At 36.7% G+C, this 19,758-nt stretch overlaps 1 protein-coding gene across 2 annotated transcripts in view; it reads left to right on the forward strand.

The window, feature by feature from the left end:
- The window catches only part of DPYSL3 (dihydropyrimidinase like 3), a gene marked incomplete at its 5' end in the record, with an annotated part of 66,429 nt that overhangs the window by 43,277 nt on the left and 3,394 nt on the right, over positions 1–19,758 (forward strand). For both annotated transcript variants that reach the window (XM_081315873.1, XM_081315874.1), the window contains 7 exons: positions 856–917; positions 5,392–5,472; positions 7,485–7,553; positions 12,078–12,198; positions 12,856–13,012; positions 18,330–18,471; positions 19,175–19,345. In XM_081315873.1, coding sequence (XP_081171999.1) covers positions 856–917; positions 5,392–5,472; positions 7,485–7,553; positions 12,078–12,198; positions 12,856–13,012; positions 18,330–18,471; positions 19,175–19,345 — 803 coding nt within the window. The remainder of the gene's footprint in view (positions 1–855; positions 918–5,391; positions 5,473–7,484; positions 7,554–12,077; positions 12,199–12,855; positions 13,013–18,329; positions 18,472–19,174; positions 19,346–19,758) is intronic.

Consider the following 19,758-nt stretch of genomic DNA (forward strand, 5'->3'; position numbering starts at 1 on the left):
GTTTCTTCATTTAAAAAAAATAAAGCTATTTTTCATTGTGTATTTAGCTTCATAGTATATGAAGTGTAAAAAATTATTTACAAAGAGTAATATCAATTGTTTAGTATTGCAGATGCATTACCCTATCACTCTTTACATTCTTTCTTCCAAATCACTATATCTTTCCATAAACAGCTTTGTAAATGGTAACAAGATTTTTTTCATTTGGTTATTAAAAATTTAATTTAATGACTAATTCTACTATTGGGTAATTTTGATTAGTTGATTGGCTGAATTGTTTATTTTAAATTACAATTTCTGGCTTACCTGGAATTACTACACTGGAAACTATTATAAGTCTGTTTTATCTCTTCCCTAATTGTCTGAGGAGAACAAAACTGAGAACATAAGGACCCAGTGCTTTGGAGAGCATTCTTGAGCAACCTATGAGCTAAATTATTGTCATCAAGTCAGACCAGACTCTTAACAATCTTTTCCAGAATGCTCTTTCAACAACATGGTTCTTCAGGGCTACCAATAATACACCCATCACCACTGTTCTTTCTTTTCTCTTTTCTTCCCTTTCCCAGCATGATGAACTTCTCAAAGGAACCGATTCTTTGCATAAACATAAATTATAGCTTACCATAATATACAAAACTGGATAATGGGTATTATTTCTGTAATCTTATGAGAAATAATAAATTGAGGAGCAGTGGATTCAGCAATACCCTTGTTGTTTTCCAGAGTATGGGCAATATCTTTGATTACATTTAAGATATTTTTGCAAAAGACTTTCATCCCAGTCAGTGTGCAGAATATTTTTGTATTACTTCTTTGTCAATACTTATTTTGTATAATCTTTCATTGTTTTAGGAGTTAACTCTTTCCTGGTTTACATGGCCTATAAGGATTTGTACCAGATGTCAAACACAGAGGTAATAAATTGGTTATTGTACTATAATATACAATAAAAAATAAAAAATGTATAAAATATTGAATATTTATCTAATGAAAATTGAGATTTTAATGTATTTTAATTTGGAAGGGTGTATGTTATCTTAGTGAACCCATGTAAAATTAAAAACAAGAGAAATGGAACTAGAAATAAACGAAAAGGAACTCACAGTATGATGTATATAATCATGGAACACCCATGGGATGTTAGTAGCTTGATAAAAATCAGATATATTACTGGCTATTAGAAATCATATTCCCAAGACTTCTGGTTTTGCGCCTTAGCGCGCGGCCAAGGAATTGCGGAGCTCTGCACCACACGGCTAGTTTCGCCCTGCCAGGGGACCCTAAATGGGTCTAAAGTCGCCCCAGAGAGGTGACGAAGAAAGAGGGGTGCCCCGCTCAATCTGGGAGAAGCCCTCTAACCCGACAGAAGAAAGGCTGGCCACACCTCAGTGACCTGCCCAAGCTACTTGCAGCAGAAGTCCAAAGGCACCAACCAGAACAACGGTGAACAGCGTGCTTGAAACTGGGTGAGGAATTCAATCTTATCTCTCCTATTTTGTATCTGATTTCATGGAAAAGATTCCCAAGAAGCAAAAATCCTCCCAAAGTGAGAATGGAGGGGACCACACCCCTACCCTCCCATAGACGGAAGCAGCAAATTAAACTCTAATGGGGAACAAAAATATATTGCTGACTTTGTAATAATGGCGCTTGGGGGGGGGCGAAAGCCCTAATAAGCAGGCATATACATAGAATGAAGGCTATTGCTAAGCACATTGGTTTGTGCTTAAATTGTAAGCCGCCCTGAGTCTTCGGAGAAGGGCGGGATATAAATGGGATTAAAATAAAATAAAAATAAATTGAAATGAGGTTAAAAATACTACAGTCTGGATAAATTTGAAAACTAAGAAAACTGTTAAAATTCCATACCTGAAAAAGTATTGATGAAATTATAAATAATAATAACAACTCTTTGCTCTAAAAGTTAGAAAATGAACAGCTACAGACATCTAGTGGAGATTAGAGAAAACTATAGCTGGAGAAGGTGCTGGAGAAGACTCCTGCGAGTCCCTTGGACTGCAAGGCGATCAAACCGGTCAGTCCTAGAGAAGATCAGCCCTGACTGCTCTTTAGAAAGCCAGATCCTGAAGCTAAAACTCAAATATTTTGGCCACCTAATGAGAAGGAAGGACTCACTGGAGAAGAGCCTAATGCTGGGAAAGATTGAGGGCAATAGAAGAAGGGGACGACAGAGAATGAGGTGGCTGGATGGAGTCACTGAAGCAGTAGGCGTGAGCTTAAATGGACTCCAGAAGATGGTAGAGGACAGGAAGGCCTGGAGGAACGTTGTCCATAGGGTCGCGATGAGTCGGACACGACTTCGCAGCTAACAACATAGCTGCATTGGCCAGAAATAGCAAAAAACACCTGGGAACAAAGCATTGGGCTATCTCACGGGTCGGCAACCTGTGGCTCCCAGCCATTTGCAGAGAGAGAGACAAAGAGAGGCACTTGTGCTTCCCTTCTCTCTCTCTCTCTCTGTCTGTCTCTCTCTCTCTCTGTGTGTGTGTGTGTGTGTGTGTGTGTGTGTGTGTAACTCATGCTGTTCTCCGAGAAGCTGACAAGCTTATTGGGTGGGGCTCCTGCCTTTGCTGGGTCTCCACAGGAAGCAGCAGCTCTCAAGGGCAGGAGAGCCAGCCCAATAAGAATGTGGGTCAGCTTGTCCAGAACAACGTGAAGCCAGCTTGCCAGGTGAGCAGAAGATCGGAAAGAGAGAGGGGGGTAGGGAGGGAGAGAAAGGGAGGGGGAAAGAGAGAGAGCTCATGCACAGCAGCCTCTATTCCTTTTTAATTAAACTCTTCAATCAAGTTCAACCCGCCCCCCCCCTTTGCGCACGAGATTGTTTTGCAGCTCCCAGTGTTTTTCTTCCTCTGGGAAACGGGTCCAAGTGGCTCTTTGAGTGTTTAAGGTTGCGGACCCCTGGGCTATCTACTACAGAGTGAAACTGCTGACCTTCTGGGATTATAAACACTCTGAGTTGCATTTTTAAGTTTAAGAACTGTTTGCAGAAAAAGGAAAACCTTGGCCTTTGGCTAATCTTTTAAAGGGGAAGTTATTGAAAGCTTTCACTGGCTGGTAGTCATAAGACCCCTGAAAAGAAAAACTGTTACAAAATACTGTTTTCAGTGGTGCTTTGATAATTGGAAATGTATTGGATTACAAAACCATATATAAAGATAAGCACTACATAAGATTTCCTTGTTTGGACTTTTAAAATGGGCTGGTTTGATAAAACTAATTAAAGAGACTATGGTACCAGTGAAAAACTACTTAGAGGAGGGAGACAAACGTGATGTTGTATGTTTATCTAAAAGTGACAGAAAATCACACCTAACATCTCCTCCTGAAGACCCCAGCTTGGAACATCAGACATCTGCAGGAACAATGACTCAAGACAAAGCAAATACATTCCAGGATAAAATATATGCAGTGCTGCGACAGAGTCAAAATGACAATTGTCTCAAATCATAATGAAATTAAAAACAACTCTGATAACATAAATGAACATATCTCTAACCTAAACTCACAATTAAACAACACTCAAAAAACAACGATAAAGAATTAACAAATAAATCAGACAATAGAATATAAACCAGAGGAAAATTACTTAAATATAAAAGCTACAAATGAAGAAAATTACAACTTAATACACATAAAAGAAAATCTGCAAAAAATTTCTACAACAAAGGAAATAAAGTTATTTTATCTTCCAGGACTTCAAAACAAACTTGAGGACAAAAAAGATTTAATAAAATGGATTAAAGAGCTGTCAGGAAAATCATTAAAGCGTGGGAGACAAAAAACAAATATTCTGCTTAATTTGTCTTTTTTATTCCCAACAATATCTACAAAAATACAATCTGGCAAGCTAAACCTACTGATCTGGAAAGTGATCTGGCTAAAGAAGATTAGAATTAGATTTAAGAGATGTAATTCAATTTATCAAATGGAATAATATATGACTAAACACCTGTTTGAATACGGTTAAAAATATAAAATTTGGATATAAAGAGCCCCTATAGTAAGATTGCCAGATGGTGCACTATATGATTAAATACTTCTTTGAACATGGTCAAAAGAATAGACAAAGCTTGGACATAAAGGGGTCTTATAGTAAGAGGGTTAAGATTTATAAGTAGTATAATACTTTTATAATATATGAAAGGTAAAAATATTGAGATGGTGTGTGTGAATGAAAAGTTTGGATATTTAAAGGTAATGAATTTAGAGAAAATTATGACTGATAAGAGGTTTCAGTACCGAGGGGAAATTAAACTTAAATAAGAATCTTGAAAACAGGACATATAATGACTTAATAAGATGACTTCTATAAATACAATTGAAACATAAGCTGATTAGAAAAGATGTTATATGTTGATGTTGTTATATGTACGAATTCTAGAAAAATGTTTATACCCAACTTTGTATGTATTGAAAGTATTAAGAATTATATTTGTTTAATGTAGACAAAAGGAGAACATTACTGGAAGAAGAGAGGATCAAGGAAATATATTATCAACTAACATATTGATCAACTATAGAAATTAATTATTATTGATTGTTTTTAAATATATGAACCCAGACAACATATTGTTCACTAAGCACTAAAGATTGTTATTGTAAAAAATTAATAAAATATATTTTAAAAAAATCATATTCCCATATTCAAAGGACAACCAAACTTTATCAGAGTGAAATAGTTCCAATTATTTAACTTTCCTTAATAAAAATATGATGCATGCCAAAGTTGTGTTGTTGTTGTAAGGCAGATTTTTAAATGTTTAATAGGCAGGTTTCTGGCCATATAATAAGAATGAGCTGTAAGATGTAACCACAGGTACTTCTACGTTCAGTAGAAACTGCACTCTCAGAAAATGAGTTTTGATGATAAGTTTCAGTGTTATATGGTTATTTGTATATTTTGTAAGTAACTTTAAAGCTTTTTAAAGAGGCACTTGATAAGTATAGTAAATCAAAAAAGATGAAGCTCCAAGCTCCATTAATTAGGGACATAGGAACAGAGAACTGAGTTTCAAGGACCAATTTTAAGTACTATTGTTGGTTTTTGTGCTACAAGCCATACTCGGTCCTAAACAAATAGTAATCCGAATGAGTTAATCAACTTGTTACTAATTCTTTTTATGTTTTTCAGAACATCTAATTATGAAGCAGATGCTGGACATAATATAATTATAATTAGAAATTGTAAGCTTTAGCCAGTAGTGCATTGGATAAACATCAGTTTCTTTTTTTATTACTAGCAGGTATTAAATGATTAACTTATTAAAAGCCCAAGGTTTTTAAAAAAATGTGTTTTGAGACATTCTTGTACAGAGATAAATCTTCAGTCTTTTAATACTGGCTTTCTTGTTTTATCCTGTTTTTCAGCTATATGAGATATTTAGTTTCTTAGGAGAACTTGGTGCAGTAGCTCAGGTTCATGCTGAAAATGGGGACATTATTGCCCAGGTAATGTTCTGTCTTTTCTGTGACCAAACAATAGCAAGCAAGCACATGTACATTTGACATGTTATTTCTGTGAATTTTATGCACTATGCTCTATTTTGCTATGGCATACGAAATAAATAAAGCGTGCGTGTGTGTGTATAAAAATAAAGAAATGGAAATATGTGGAAAAAAATAACTTATGGCATATTGTGTAGGCAGTCCTCAAGTTAACAACTATTTGTTTAGTGACTGTTCGAAGTTACAACAACATTGAAAAAAGTGTCTTACAACTGATCCATTTAACAATCCCCACAGCATCCCCTCAGTCACATGATCAAAATTTGGGCCCTGGCAACCAACTTACATTTATGGTGGTTACAGCATCCTGGAGTTGTTTGATTCCCATTTGTGATCTTCCCTGCAGTCTTCCAACCAGCAGAGTCAAAGAGGGAAGCTGGATTTGCTTAATGAATTCATTACGTTATATAATAACTGCAGTGGTTCACTTAATTACCATGGCAAACAAGGCTGTAAAATTAGGTGTGACTCACTTAATGGTGGTGGCTCAGTGGGTTAGGACGCTGAGCTTGTCGATCAGATGGTCGGCAGTTTGGCGGGTCGAATCCTGAGTGCCGCGTAACAGAGTGAGCGCCTGTTACTTGTCCCAGCTTCTGCCAACCTAGCAGTTCGAAAGCATGTGAAAATGCAAGTAGAAAAATAGGGACCACTACGGTGGGAAGGTAACAGTGTTCCGTGCGCCTTTGGCGTCTAGTCATGCTGGCCACATGACCACAGAGACGTCCTCGGACAAGCGCTGACTCTTCGGCTTTGAAACGGAGATGAGCACCGGCCCCTAGGTGCTGGTGATGACCTATAAAGCCCTAAATGGGTTGGGTCTGGGATATCTGAGGGAACACCTGCTGCCAGCATCAAGTTCCCTTCGTCCTGTGCGCTCCCACAGGTAGGGCCTTCTCAAGGTGCCGCCGGCAAAGGATTGCCGGCAGGCAACACCCAGGGGGATGGCCTTCTCTGTGGGCGCGCCTGCCCTCTGGAACCAGTTACCCGTAGAGCTTAGGACTGCCCCTGATTTTCGTTCGTTCCGCCGGGACCTGAAGACCTGGCTCTTTGAGCTTTCCGGCCAGGACTGAGGATTTTTTTAAAATTTTTTAACATTGTAATTGGGTTTTTAATCAGAGTTATAGGGGTTTTAGATTTTAATTAAGGAAAATTTAATCTATTTTAATTGGTATTAATTTTTGTATTGTAATGTTGTTTTAATTGCCTTGTGAACCGCCCTGGGTCCTATGGGAGAAGGGCGGTATATAAGTTTAATAAATATAAATATATAAATATAGAGTTGGAAACGACTAGCACGCATGTGCAGGGGAACCTTTACCTTACACTTAATGGCCTCCTTGCTTTGCAGTAGAAATTGTGGTCTAAAATCGAGGGCCACCTGAATAGCTTTATTTGACAAGTCAAGCGAGTCCTTCGGTCGCAGCTGGACAATATAAATGCTTGAGTTACAGTACGCTTAGATTTAATTTCACATCAGTTTGGCTTCAAATAGCCTTGTTTCAGTAGAGGCTTTCTCACTGCCCATAACTGATAGAGCTGCAGCAGTCTCTTGAGTTCATGTTGTAGGCGTGTCCATTCCCAGTTGCACAAGGCTGGCCATCTCCATATTTTTCAAATAGTAATTAATACTTTGAAATCTTTGTTGCTACACATCAGTCACACTTAGAATGTTGCATTCTACATATGATTTCCTAAAAGCTAAATTGTACAAAAACAAAACAATAGATAATGCTATGTAAAGTTTTAATCATATGCATACTTTAAAATCATTTTTTCTTGTTTTTTTAAAATGTCTTATTTAAATGTTTAAAACTAATACCAGGAGAAAGAAAGGTAGGTGTAAAACAGACATCTGTTTTAAATTATTCCCAATACATTTAGCAATTAAATTAACAATTAAATCAAGAAATAATGAAACTTGTTTCTGATTCAGGTCTCAATGTTCTGTTTTTTAGGAGCAAGCTAGGATGTTGGAGATGGGAATAACTGGCCCGGAGGGTCATGTGCTAAGTAGACCAGAAGAGGTAATATATTGCTGATGAATGAAAAAATATAGTTTATGCAATTTGTTGGGAGTTATACACACTATACAAATGCATTTTTAAATGCAAATCTACAACTACATGATGAACTAGATGGTGGAAATTCCTGTTAGAGACATGAATCAGAATATGTCCAAAATAATCCACAGAATCTATATATACTGCACATCCCATTTTCTGTTCATGAAGCTTTAACTTTTTACAGATACCTCTGAACAGTAGAAAGCTTAGATTTGAGAAGCGGGCATTAAAAATTAAGATAATTATTTAAAAAAAACTCCAAGAGCACATGTTTGCAAAAAGAGTTGCTGGAAATTTGCTAAATTCTCAATTCAGTCTATGGTCCATAGTTTATTTAAATCAGTTAGCTTAATTATTATTAATGTATTATTATTTGGATTGTAAATCCCTGTACATTTTAATTTTTTGTTTTTTTAATTGAGTAAATACTCTTAATGCTGTTTTATTATACTGGCCACTTAATTCTGCTTCATTAAGAAGTATGAAAATTACAGTGAATAACAATAAAATATTACATTATGTATCCATAAAGAAATAAAATTTATTGTTAGTAATAGTTTTATCTAACTAGGAAATTAAGAGAATGTTAAATGATAACGTACGTTTACTATTGATTTTAAAAGAAAAATTACTCCAATAATCTTTTCTTGCTAAACATTTATAGCTAATGTTAAAGATTTGGAGGTAAGGGGAAGAATGAAAATTTAAATAAATTATTTGCTCAGATAATTACCCCAGGTTTATGTGGTACTGTTGCCATTTTAGGGATGCTGAATCTCTTTAAGTAGCATAATTATGCCTGATTCCAATCTTATCTGTGAAACAATTATATTAATTAGCAAATGTCTTTGTTAGTAAAGAGACTGATGGTATGTAAGAAGTGGTTTTGAAATTCAGTCCTTGCCTAATAACGCCATGTAGAAAATACACACTTTTGCTTGTGAGAAAGGCTACAAAAATATTAATTGTACATTCTTGGGTACATTTAAAATGCTAGGGGAAAGGCTATTCCACTTTGTAATAAGTAATTGGAAAGTAGAGTTGAGTGTTCCCTCTGATGCATATCGTGTGTGTGTGTGTTTGTGTGTGTGTGTGTGTGTGTGTGTGTGTGTGTGTGTGTGTAAATTTTTTGGCTTGCTAACAAAGAATAAAGGGAGACCGATATGATCATTTCAAACTTATTTGTTCTCATCAGTCAGCCATACCCTTCTGAGATTCGAACCTGGGCCGACTGCATCTTAAGCAGTTGTTTTAACCGCTAGGCCACAGGGTTTCTCTCTCTCTTTGTTAGCTGGGAAGCAAGGGAGATAATGTGTTAAATGTTTGTTAAGCATTCAGAATACACTTGCTTGGTCCCAGACACGGGACAAATCTTATTTCCTGTTTCAGCCTAGCCCAAGGCCATCTACAGGTAGTAGCCACAGCAGTTAAAACAACTGCTTAAGACGCAGTCGGCTCAGGTTCGAATCTCAAAAGGGTATGGCTGACTGATGAGAACAAATAAGTTTGAAATGATCATATCGGTCTCCCTTTATTCTTTGTTAGCAAGCCAAAAAATTTACACAAATATGAGCTGCCACTGCTGTGGCTACTGCCTGTAGATGGCCTTGGGCTAGGCTGAAACAGGAAATAAGATATATATAAATATAAATACCTGTATGTTCTCAAGTTCTCTAGATTTCCAAGCAAACATCTCACTAATTTAAATAACTAGGCCACATGGTTTATGTCACAGCAGACTTCTTCTGTGCTATTATGTTCTGTATGAGTATGCCTACATACTTAATAAAACAATTGCAGTTGTAGCATTCCACGATGTCCCAGTTGACTGATAACCATGTGTAATAAAACCACCTAGAATTGTTGCAGTCCTTTCTTAGCCTAGGCCAGGGGTAGGCAACCTTGGCTCTTTTATGATTTGTGGACTTCAACTCCCAGAATTCCTGAGCCAGCATTGCTGGCTCAGGAATTCTGGGAGTTGAAGTCCATCAATCATAAAAGAGCCAAGGTTGCCTATCCCTGGCCTAGGAAATAGGCAATGGCAAACCACTTCTGAAATATTGCTAAGAAATTAGTTCAGACATTTGCCAGAAGTCAACATTAACTTTAAGATGCATACACACACACGCAAACACATAAAAGTTGAAAGAAATTTTGTTGTAATAAATCCCAATAAAGTGACTCAGAAAGACACGTATATCATAAAATTGGCTATATAGGCAGCATGTTCAAGTTGTTTTCATCAATGGAATTCCATACTCTTTAAGAGCTTATAGATTTTCTAATACTTCTGAACAGACAGATGCTGAATTCACAGTTTCTCAGCTCCATAGTACAATATACTCAGAATCAAAACAGGACACATAAATATGATTTTCTTGGCAAAGCCTTTTACATTCAATATGAAATGTTTCTAGGCTACATGGATTGTGTTAGGGAAGGAAACCAAGTTTTCAAGAGAGAAAAACATAGTCTTTCATATACAGCTGCATGAGCTATAAGCTAAACTTTTTAATAACCCCACATTCTTTGAAACCTTGAATAATTTATGTGTTTAGGATAGTGTCCTTTCAGGATACTCTTTGTTTGTTTTTCCCTTTTCCTGTGTAACATCATTTAGCCCCGTTTTGCTAAATACTTGGATAGCCAGAAGGCAATTTCCATTGAAGCCAGGCTGACTAGTCAATGATGTAATGTTCCAAAGTTAGCTCACTTGATGAAGTGTTGAAAGTTCCAGCAGTACAGACCAACTGTGTCATGGAAAGCCAAAGTGGCCAACAGGCTCACAGGAAGAGTAGAAAAACCCTTATAATTGCAACAAATATAAATACCCAGGTGCAAATATTTTCCCCATCTGTGACAGAACAATAATCAAGATACATAATTTATTAATGCAGAACTGTTTTAATACAGCTTTTACCCGGTTAGCAGTTATAGCAATGGTCTTCACCAACTTGGCAAAGGCTGCTTAAAAATAATTCCTTATTACTAGTCAGATTGAAATGTGCGCCCAGTAGAGAAGTATTAATACAGTAATAAGATGTCAAAAAGAAAAGCAATCATCAATAGGTTCTGTTATATTAAAGATTAATTAATGTTATTCCAGTTGGCCAAGGTTTACATTTATCTTTTTTTATTCTCCATACAGTTTTGATACAGTCCATCACTTATTCTCTGAAAGATAAGCAACCTTATGCAAAATGCTAGGGAAAAAAGTAATAAGCAAAAGAAATTAAAAAGCAGAAGATAAGAGGATATGAAAAAAAAATTCTAAATCCACCAAGCTCACTAACTATACCTGTCTGTACCTTTTCATCTTCGTTCTACCATGTCTCCAGCCAATATACAAATAAGTTCATTTGCTTGTTCATAATTTATGTATAACTCATACTTCATTTTCGGTGATGCTGTAATGTTTAGATACTCCCTCCTTGTTATGTCATACAATCAGCCTAAAATACACTGCAATTAATTTTGGTTTTCAGATAACATGACATTTTCTGCAGAAGGGCTCAAATGTTTGTATCTCCTAACAGTGCTTTGTTAAGAGAAACATTTCTATACATTTAGCCATATAATCACAGAACAACCACAGAGAAGTTAATTTGCCTTGCTTTGCTTCTTGCCCAGTATGGAACTATATATACTGAATATTCAATTTATTCTCAGCCATGATTTGCTTCCATTGTAGACTGCTCACTTCAGCTCCATATTTATACAAATTGTTCCATAATTCAGATCCATTCAGTTTATTGTGCAATTTCTCTAAACATAATAAACTTTCTCACCTTCATAAATGTTTCACTGCTTTCCCAGATTTAAATAGCTGGCAGTTTTATGGAGCATATTTTCTCCATCCAGCAAAGTAATTTAATGACTCTGCAGCACATTCAAAATTCATACGGCTAATTATGTAAAAATACAGTGTCACCTTGAAAGCCAAAATCAGTGGCTGCGTATAGTATGCATTGTGTTTGTATTACAAAATGCACAGATGTTTGTAAACCAAGGTTTTGCCAAATTTATGGAGAAAACAAAACACTTAGTACAGATTGATATTGTGCTAAAAAAATGGACCTGATTTTATCATGTCTTTTTTTATATACAAATTATACATTATAGGTAGTTTGGGAAGTCCTTTTTTATGTTCTTCCAACACTCTTGAAAAGCAAAACATTATGCAGTAAAATAGAATTCATTGAGGTGGCTCAGTAGTTAGAATGCAGTATTGCACACTAATTCTGCCGACTGCCAGCAGTTCAATCCTCACCAATTCAAGGTTGACTCAGCCTTCCATCCTTCCTTCCGAGGTCAGTAAAATGAGGACCCAGATTGTTGGGGCAATATGGTGACACTGTAAACTGCTTAGGGAGAACTGTTAAGCACTACGAAGCTGTATATAAGTAAGTGCTATTGCTATTGTGTCCTATGAGGTTATACATCCTATATAAATATTTGTGAACTCACTAACCTCTACTTTTTCAGTTGGAGGCTGAAGCTGTCTTCCGTGCCATCACCATTGCCAGCCAGACCAACTGCCCCTTGTATGTGACTAAAGTGATGAGCAAGAGTGCAGCTGATCTGATATCACAAGCCCGGAAAAAGGGTAAATTTCTTCAGCTTTGCATTTTCATCTTTTATCTTATTTTCTGGCTCAGAACTTGCAATCAAACCTTACAGCCAAAATGCACCCCCTGAAGTAAGTGCACATTGCCCATTCTACAGAACGGGAGCATAGGTAAAGCGAAAAAGAACATCTCCGAAATTGTTCAAAGGGTGCAAAAAAAATCTTTTCATAATCTTGAAGCAGTTGGTGAGAACTGGAAAAAAAATGACTGCATTTGGACGATTGACTTACAAAGAAAGTGGGTAAGAGAGAATATGGTAGAGTAACTTTTGTAAGTCTTAGTTCCAGTTACTAGAGCACATTTTTATTCGTAAAGTCCCCAGATGTATCTAGTTACCTGACACAGAAGGTTCAACTTAGCAGGTCTCATGCTAGGAGTATTCCTTTTTACTTTAAAGCAATCTGTAACTCATTTCCTTGAAAAATGAAAGTTCATCTGATCTTGGTTTAAAAGCAAACTGTAAGACATATCAATTTTTAGGCACAGGTGCTTTGTCCTTGATCAACAGGACCAAAATAGGCATTAGATATAAGTGATTGCTGCCTTAAAAAAAAAAGATATGTTATTTGGTTTCCTGCTTCCTTCCCTATAATGCATGTTCTTTGTCCTTTTTTTTCCCCCATGACGATCCTCAGGGAGTGTTGTGTTTGGTGAGCCAATCACAGCCAGTCTTGGAACAGACGGAACCCACTACTGGAGTAAGAACTGGGCAAAGGCTGCTGCATTTGTGACTTCTCCACCTCTGAGTCCAGATCCAACAACCCCAGATTACATCATCTCCTTATTGGCCAGGTTGGTAATGGCAAGAAAAGGGAATAGCTCTCCTTTCCCTACCTTTCTTAAAGATTTTGAAAATAAAATGTATTGCTGCCTAGAGTTTGGCAATAGCGTACACACTGAAGTCCCTGATTACAAAGCTTGGTTGTAGATTTAAATATGAAAGAGTAATATAATACATCTAAAATGAAGATAAATGGTGAGCCCCACAACGATCCATTAATGAGAAAGAATTATTTTGGATTCTGTCTTCAAGAATTGGCAGTGATTTTCCCTTCACAACAACCTCATAAACAATGATTATTTTATTTATTTATTTTATTTTTTATTTTAATTGCATTTATATCCCGCCCTTCTCCGAAGACTCAGAGCGGTTTACAAGCTTATGTGGTGTGGATTATACTGAGGCAGAGTGACTGACCCAAAGTTATCCAGTGAGGCTCCTTCATTGAAAATGCATTTGATCCTGTGCCTCCCCAGTTGCAGTCCAGCACCTTACCAACACCACGTCACTGAAAAGCAAGAGAAACCAATTAGTTAGAACAGAGTAATATTTAACCAAGATGCATTCTGCCACAGGATTAAATGGCCAACTAAAATGTATTGCATGATTTGAACATAGCTAAAACTGTCTGGCATAGTAAAAAAAAGGCCATTCTGGTAACAGGAATTGCACATGGAACCTTGGCCATAGTTACTTGGGAACCATGAGACACGTTATGTATTCCTGTGTCTGAGTGAGTTCTGTGCATAGTATTGCTGACACATTTTATGTAGATAATGCATGTGAACATCTGCTTATGAGAAGCTACATCTGCTTCTCATAAGCAAATGTTATTCTCTGTCTTGGTACAGCCCTCAGGAGGTTTGCATGACAGAAATCTTTGCTTCTGTTTATATTTAGTAAAATAGACCTAAATGACACAGATTGCTCTGTGCAGGAAAACGTATTTGGTGCCAAATTATTAAGAGAAGATAAAGATTATTGTTGGGTTAGAATTTTGGTTTAGAGATCCAGACTTAAATCTTCCCTTTGATTCAGAAAATAAGATAAACGTTCCATCTGGAAGCCAAAGATTTTCTATATTTTTCTGTTGTTTAGACAAGGCTTTAAGGATTTTTTCCCTTTCTTAATTATAGTACATCCTTTCAGGTCTTGAATGCCTGGCAACTAACAGATGTCAGGAAACAGGAAGTTTCCATAAAAATCTGTACATAACCCCTTTATTATGATATAATTTTTTGCTGCCCCCTACTGTCAATAAAGATAATTCTTAGACACAATAATTTTATGTCATTGGTTAGTACTTGAATTATTAAATTTCCACCATTTTAGATTAATGTGTGGGTAATATCATTTTAGATTACCCACATATAATAAGAATTGGAGAAGATCACAAAGCATCAAGATCTGAAAATTGAACTTGAAAGATTATGACATAAACAGGCCATAGTGGTCCCATTAGTTATTGGCATGCTGGGTGCCATGCCAAAAACTATTGGATGACACCCTGTGCATTGACAAAATTTCCTACTGTCAATTACAGAAGGCTTCACCTATACTATATTGATACATTGCAACACCCTAGATTCTTGAGAAGGATGTGATGTATATGAAAACCAACTCTAGCTAAAGAACTGGCAGTTGTCACTTCACATTGTTGTGAAAAGGTGATGATGATGATGATGATAATCAAAAGTTAATTATTACTTGGTTTTTAAAGAATTACATAGATTTTTAAACAGTCAAATGACTGCTGGATTAAAGTCTTGCTTCTCTTGCTTCCACATGCATGTCTTCTGTATGGCTATACAGAATTCAGTATGTTTGGTTAGAACCTCACTCTCTTCATTTTTATATGTACTTCCACAAATTACTTCAGTTTTTCTTTGATCTCCACAGTGGTAGTTATAGCATCATTATAGCATCTCCAAAATATTTCTTTTGTCATCCTTTTTTTTTTCTAATTTTACTAAACATACTTTCAACTTTGAAGTTGAACTTTTGCAAATGATCTTGACTGTACTGTTTGGAAGATTCTCTTTTCCAGATGCAATGCTGCGGGGCCAGGCTTGCATGCTCTGATGGACACAGTTATGCCTTAGGGATGAAGAGCGTGCTGTGGATTCCTTAGAGAGCTTAGTAGCAGTTCACTCAAATATTCTGTTGCTTTCTCCATGTATTTGTGCCTTTCTTTTGTCATGGGTTTGCCACAATCACAGGGAACATTTCCATTTTTTTCAAAAGCCACCATTCTGAATTCTCTTAATTCACCATCTCCGTTGAATCACATGCTGCTTCCATAACATTTCCAGCAGGAGAATACATAAAAGGCATTCGAACTGTTTTCCCATAACAAGCTTTCCACTGAGTTCTATTCAGGTTCTTCACTGTTCCCAAGAAAAATAAATGTATAGGATACATTTGAACTTTCCAGACCTCTTTCTGCTTAGAATCGTCACATTTGCTATAGTTTCTGAATTCCACTTAAAGATTTGTGGCTTGTGTCCACTGATTTGTGTAATGCTAATTCTCACATTTTTATCATATCATATGTCATACCAATGTCCATACCTCTACTTTATTGTGAGTAGTTTTGCCTTTTGCTCTTCAACCCCACCATGGCTTCTGCAAATGTATGGCCACAGCAATGACATGTCTACCCTTGAAGGGAATCATCCCATAATCATCTTGGGAGTACTTGCTTATACTTGGGTCATCCTGTAGGGACCTTCTCAGGTGTGTTCTTGACCTGCTGTTGGTAGCTGTGAAATACCATTCTTTGACCTAATTTAATGTCAAAGATAGAATGAACTCCAAAATCATCCTCATTTCTGAATCTCCTTCCAATTCTGTTTGGCACTGGGGACGTAGGGAATTACAGGAGAGGTAAAATTAGAAAAGCCTCTTCGTTCTTTTATCTGCAAGCCAAAGCCAACTAATCACATTTATAGGAACAGAAGTGATTAAACACAATTCTAATTGGCAGACGTTAGATGAGGGAACCATCACAAGCTGTCCTCCCTCGCATGTGGGGTAGCCTTCAGTGAAAGGTATTTCAGCTCTGCTTCCCACTTTACCATATTTCCTGTGAGAAAATATTGCCAACATTTTGTGAAAAGGGTCAAACTGAGGGATTATTCCACTATCCTGCTGCATTATGAGAGATCAAGAGCATCTTTTGCTGGGATTTAGAAAATAATTCCCTGGGGATTGCTTCTGTTAGATCTTCAGGTTGGTTGCTGGGAGTGAAGAGCAAATATATTAAATCAGTTTGCATTACAGGCTCATCTGGAGTCTTGAACTGGGTCATGGATGTTAGGATTAACTCCTTATCTTATATATACTGCTCAAAAAAATAAAGGGAATACTTACAACAACACAATGTACTGTATTTAATAGTAGGATGTCTTAATCTTTTGTTCCCTTTATTTTTTTGAGCAGTATATTTATAGTCATGTGATACGCAGGTTTGCTAGAATTCATTATGCCATTAGTCATTTGAGTACTTTGATGGTGACTTCCTTTGCTATTTTTCAACACTGGGTGCTCAGAATTGCGTTCTGCACATGGTGTCCTTCACTGAGAATCAGAAGAAAGAGCTTATGGTTTAGGAACCAATATGAAAAGTTTTGTGAAAGGTTGCTTTAAACCTGCATCACTCTAGAACTGCTTTTGCTAACATTGAAGCAATTCAGGTTCCATTTTGTTAAATTTTCAGAGCGATATATATTGTCTAAGCTGTATAAAGGTGTGAACATATCATCCTTAAGGTGGCTGTTATAAAATTCTTTGCCTTGTCTTTCCTTGCCACATAAAAATTCTAATACAAACAAAATTCAATACATTCTGAAGTCAAGACAAAAACAGTAAAACATTTGTATAGCATTCTGCTTATTAACTCTTTGAAGTATAGAATCACTGCTTTTCAAGAAAATAAAATCTTATGAATTACCTGTGTGATAATAGTCAAGGTCTTAGGATCGCTAATGTTTTAATATGTTTGTATCTGCTCTTGAGCACAGTCAACCTGCTAGACTAGCTTATCAAAGAACTATTGTAGCATAGGCCGAAGCTCTTCTTTTTTTGAATAGGAAAACTCATTTTCTGCGAACATTTCATGTCACACTGCTCGTGTGGCTAGAGTAAATTTACTCTAAAGAACAAATTAAATGCAGCTTTTTGACTTAAGGGATATGCAAAATGTTTTGTGGACAAACTGTTCTGTGTTTAGAAGAGCTAGTTTAGGCTATCGGTGGCCAAACTGAAATGCACGTGTTTTTTATCTTTGATCTGTAAATAAAACAAAATGGGTCAGTTTGTGCTGAGCCTAGACATAAACACACTATTTTGGGCAGGAATTGTTATGGTTAGGGAAGAAATAGGAGGAAAAGGCATTACTGGCCGAGGGGAAGGAAGGGAAGGCATCAGGAAATTCAAGAGTGAAGTGGTGTGATATACAGTGCTGGGATACTAGTAGGAGCAACACTTGTGGGGAGGGAGAGAAGGCCCTGAGAAGATAGGGTAGCCAGTGGAGTGTGGTGTCCTGGGATACTGGCTGAGTAACAGTGAGGAAAGCAAGGGGAAGATGGTGGGCAGGTTGGGGAGCTGGTGCAATAATTTGCCCTGGAAACTGGTGAGGGAGTGGGGAGCATGTATCAAGCTTGCCCCCATTCACTGTATCCTGATTTTCTTTCACATACAAACAACCAAAACATTTCAGTTCTGCCTGTTCCTTACAATGCAAGGGCTTGTTCTGGATTCAGGGAAAAAAACAAAGTCATCACACAACTAACATTTCTTGACATTGAAATCAAAGCCAGAATGAGCTCTAAATCCACCTATTAGGATTTCTTTCATTAAACATCAGAAAAAACTTTCTTAAAAGAATTTTGCCACGAGTAGAAAATATAAGATTGTAACATTTCAGATAGTGGAGTGTTCAGGATCGATACCTTTTTGTCTTTTTGAGTGTTAAAATAAGACAGAAATTACTACTCCTGTTTTCCTTTTTTAAAAAGCAAGGTTATTTCCTTGATCCTTTTGTATGAATCTCTTGCTTTTGTTTGCACTTGCCTGATTGTGACCCTTGGATCTGTTTCACAAAGTGGCTACGTGCTATGAAGAGTAAATTTTCAAGATAGTAATCATTTTGTATCACTTAAGGGAACAATATGTATTTTAAAAAACTTAATTATATGTTCTCCACATCTATTGCCTCTCCTATTTGTCACTATTAAAACTTTTTAACAGATTACAAATAATTATAAAGCAAAAATAGCCTGAATGGGTCGGGAGCATATGTAACCTTTTGATTTCTCTCTGAGCCAGTGGGGACCTCCAAGTCTCTGGAAGTGCACATTGTACATTCAGTACAGCACAGAAAGCAATTGGGAAAGACAACTTCACCGCCATTCCAGAGGGAACCAATGGCATTGAAGAACGGATGTCTGTTATATGGGACAAAGCAGTGGTAAGAAAAAGGGGCTATGGGAGGAAGGCAGTGATGTACTGAAGCTTGGGATAATGTGGCACGAAGTTTCTGTGACACGTTCAGAATAAAGGTGAATTGTGGGAGCTGGCTCAGACTCAACTCAGTTGTGAAAAATGAAGATACAATAAAAGAAGCTGCTGCATACAATGACCACGAGTATTTGTCTGAGTTTTGTTTCTTTTTTTCTTCCTTTAAAATTGAAATATTTAATTATGGTAGGGTTTTTTTATATATATATATAGGAATGGATGTGCCCAGGACAGTTTTTGTGCCTATGCCATTATAATCCCTGCCTTGACCCCCCCCCCTCCCATTAGGTCTTTTGTGTTAATTTTTTTTTCCTATTCTTAAGTCTTTAATTCTACTAAAGTAATTTTTAATTGTTTGTTGGGGACAGATTACAAAAAGAAAGGGAAGAACCGTCAAAGGAAGAAGATTTCATTACATATTAATGGTTTTGTTTTTTTTCATTCTTTTGGTTGCTTGTTTTTTTTTTTGTTATTTTAATTGTGGGCCACCCAGAGTCACTCGAGTAAGGTAATTAGGTAATTAAATAAAAGAAGTGGGAACTGCTGTGTAGAGCTTTATGTGAATAGGAGAAACGTTGGATGGATGTAAATTCAGTCCTGCCCATTCCTGATGTGCCTGCTTCAATCTACTCTCTGTGGGTCATTTATTACAGGCTACAGGGAAAATGGATGAAAACCAGTTTGTGGCTGTGACAAGCACCAATGCTGCCAAAATCTTCAACATGTACCCAAGGAAGGGCAGGATTGCTGTTGGGTCGGACAGTGACCTTGTCATTTGGGATCCTGATGCAGTGAAAATCGTATCTGCTAAAAGCCACCAGTCAGTAAGTTGTTTTGTGTTTTGTTTTTTTCATACAGTCTAAAAGGTTGAATCGCTTGATTTGTTGCCACAAGTGAATTGTTGGAATTTCAGTCCACAATTCTGGGGTTAAATACTAAACAGTTGTGAGTAAAGTGAATATCTCTTTCACATGGGTTCTCTTTGAAAAAACAAACCAACTAGGAACAGGAGTTTCCAGTTTGGGAAATGAATACTGTTTCAAGTCTGTAATGATTTTGCAATTGGATTACTTTTTAAGGTTTTTTTGCATGGCTCACTTCCTTTAACTCATGGGGACAAAATGCCCTTCACTTGATAGGATAAGATCTTGAACCTTTGTGTTCTTAATCCTTAAAACCAAAGTCCTCCTTAGATAATAGTTTGTTTTTTCAAAAGTTTGATGTAATATTATTTAAA

Source organism: Vipera berus (genome assembly GCF_964194415.1).
Source record: "Vipera berus genome assembly, chromosome: 2".
NCBI lineage: Eukaryota > Metazoa > Chordata > Lepidosauria > Squamata > Viperidae > Vipera > Vipera berus.